The following is an 810-nucleotide window of genomic DNA, read 5'->3' on the forward strand; positions in this document are numbered from 1 at the left end:
TTTCCTCCGTCCTTGGCTATTCCTTCTCTACCCATTTTTTAAATGGTGATACACAGGCTCTGTTCTAGAAGTTCTTCTCAATCTCTTCCTTTTCCCAGGATGATCATACTAACTCCTATGGTTTCAGCTACCTTTTTGATGCCAGCTCCCCATTCTATAGGAAAGCTTTACATTTTAATTTTTAGGAAATGACACGGACTTGACAGGTAACTGACATTAACTTATTCATTATATAAGAGGTTCAGAGTAGATAGACTATGAATAGCTTAGTGTCAGCACGTAGAAAAGTGTCTGGAACAGTAGATGATCAATAAATTTGTTAATAAATTTACTAAACACTGTGCCAGGTACCAGGAAGTACAAGAATACTTAAAATATGAATATAAGCAGCTTCTTTGAAGTATGATGAAGGGAAAAGAGAACAAAAAGAAAAAATTCATTTTCCCCTGCTCAGGCCACTTCAACTAACTGCAAAGTAAAAAAAAGATTACCTTCTGGGGGTAGTTGTACGAGGTAACTGTGTCCTGAGGAGGCATAGAACATGGTCTTCTAGCCTGAAGAGACTTTAATGAATACACAAATACAAATATGGGGAAATCAAGAAATTAAACAATACACCAATAAAAGATCTGCTTTGTTTTAATATCTCCTAAAATTAAGTGAAACTGATCTGTCCTAAAAGTATTCAGATTTGGAAGTGACTACTATGATAACACTCCAAAAGGCATCACTCTAGTGCCTGACTAAGGTGACTGTTCTATTAGGTTGGTGCAGATGTAACTGCGGTTTCAGGCTGTGAATTTTAAATCA

At 36.2% G+C, this 810-nt stretch overlaps 1 protein-coding gene across 1 annotated transcript in view; it reads right to left on the reverse strand.

Annotated features, from left to right (window-relative positions):
* LOC105001691 (putative bifunctional UDP-N-acetylglucosamine transferase and deubiquitinase ALG13) overlaps window positions 1–810 on the reverse strand; it is a gene marked incomplete at both ends in the record, with an annotated part of 16441 nt that overhangs the window by 979 nt on the left and 14652 nt on the right. The window contains one exon of the mRNA XM_010858070.1: window positions 492–563. Within this exon, the coding sequence (XP_010856372.1) occupies window positions 492–563 (72 nt within the window). The remainder of the gene's footprint in view (window positions 1–491; window positions 564–810) is intronic.

The sequence above is a fragment of the Bison bison genome, unplaced genomic scaffold (assembly GCF_000754665.1).
Source record: "Bison bison bison isolate TAMUID 2011002044 unplaced genomic scaffold, Bison_UMD1.0 scf7180017855113, whole genome shotgun sequence".
NCBI classification, from domain to species: Eukaryota; Metazoa; Chordata; class Mammalia; order Artiodactyla; family Bovidae; genus Bison; species Bison bison.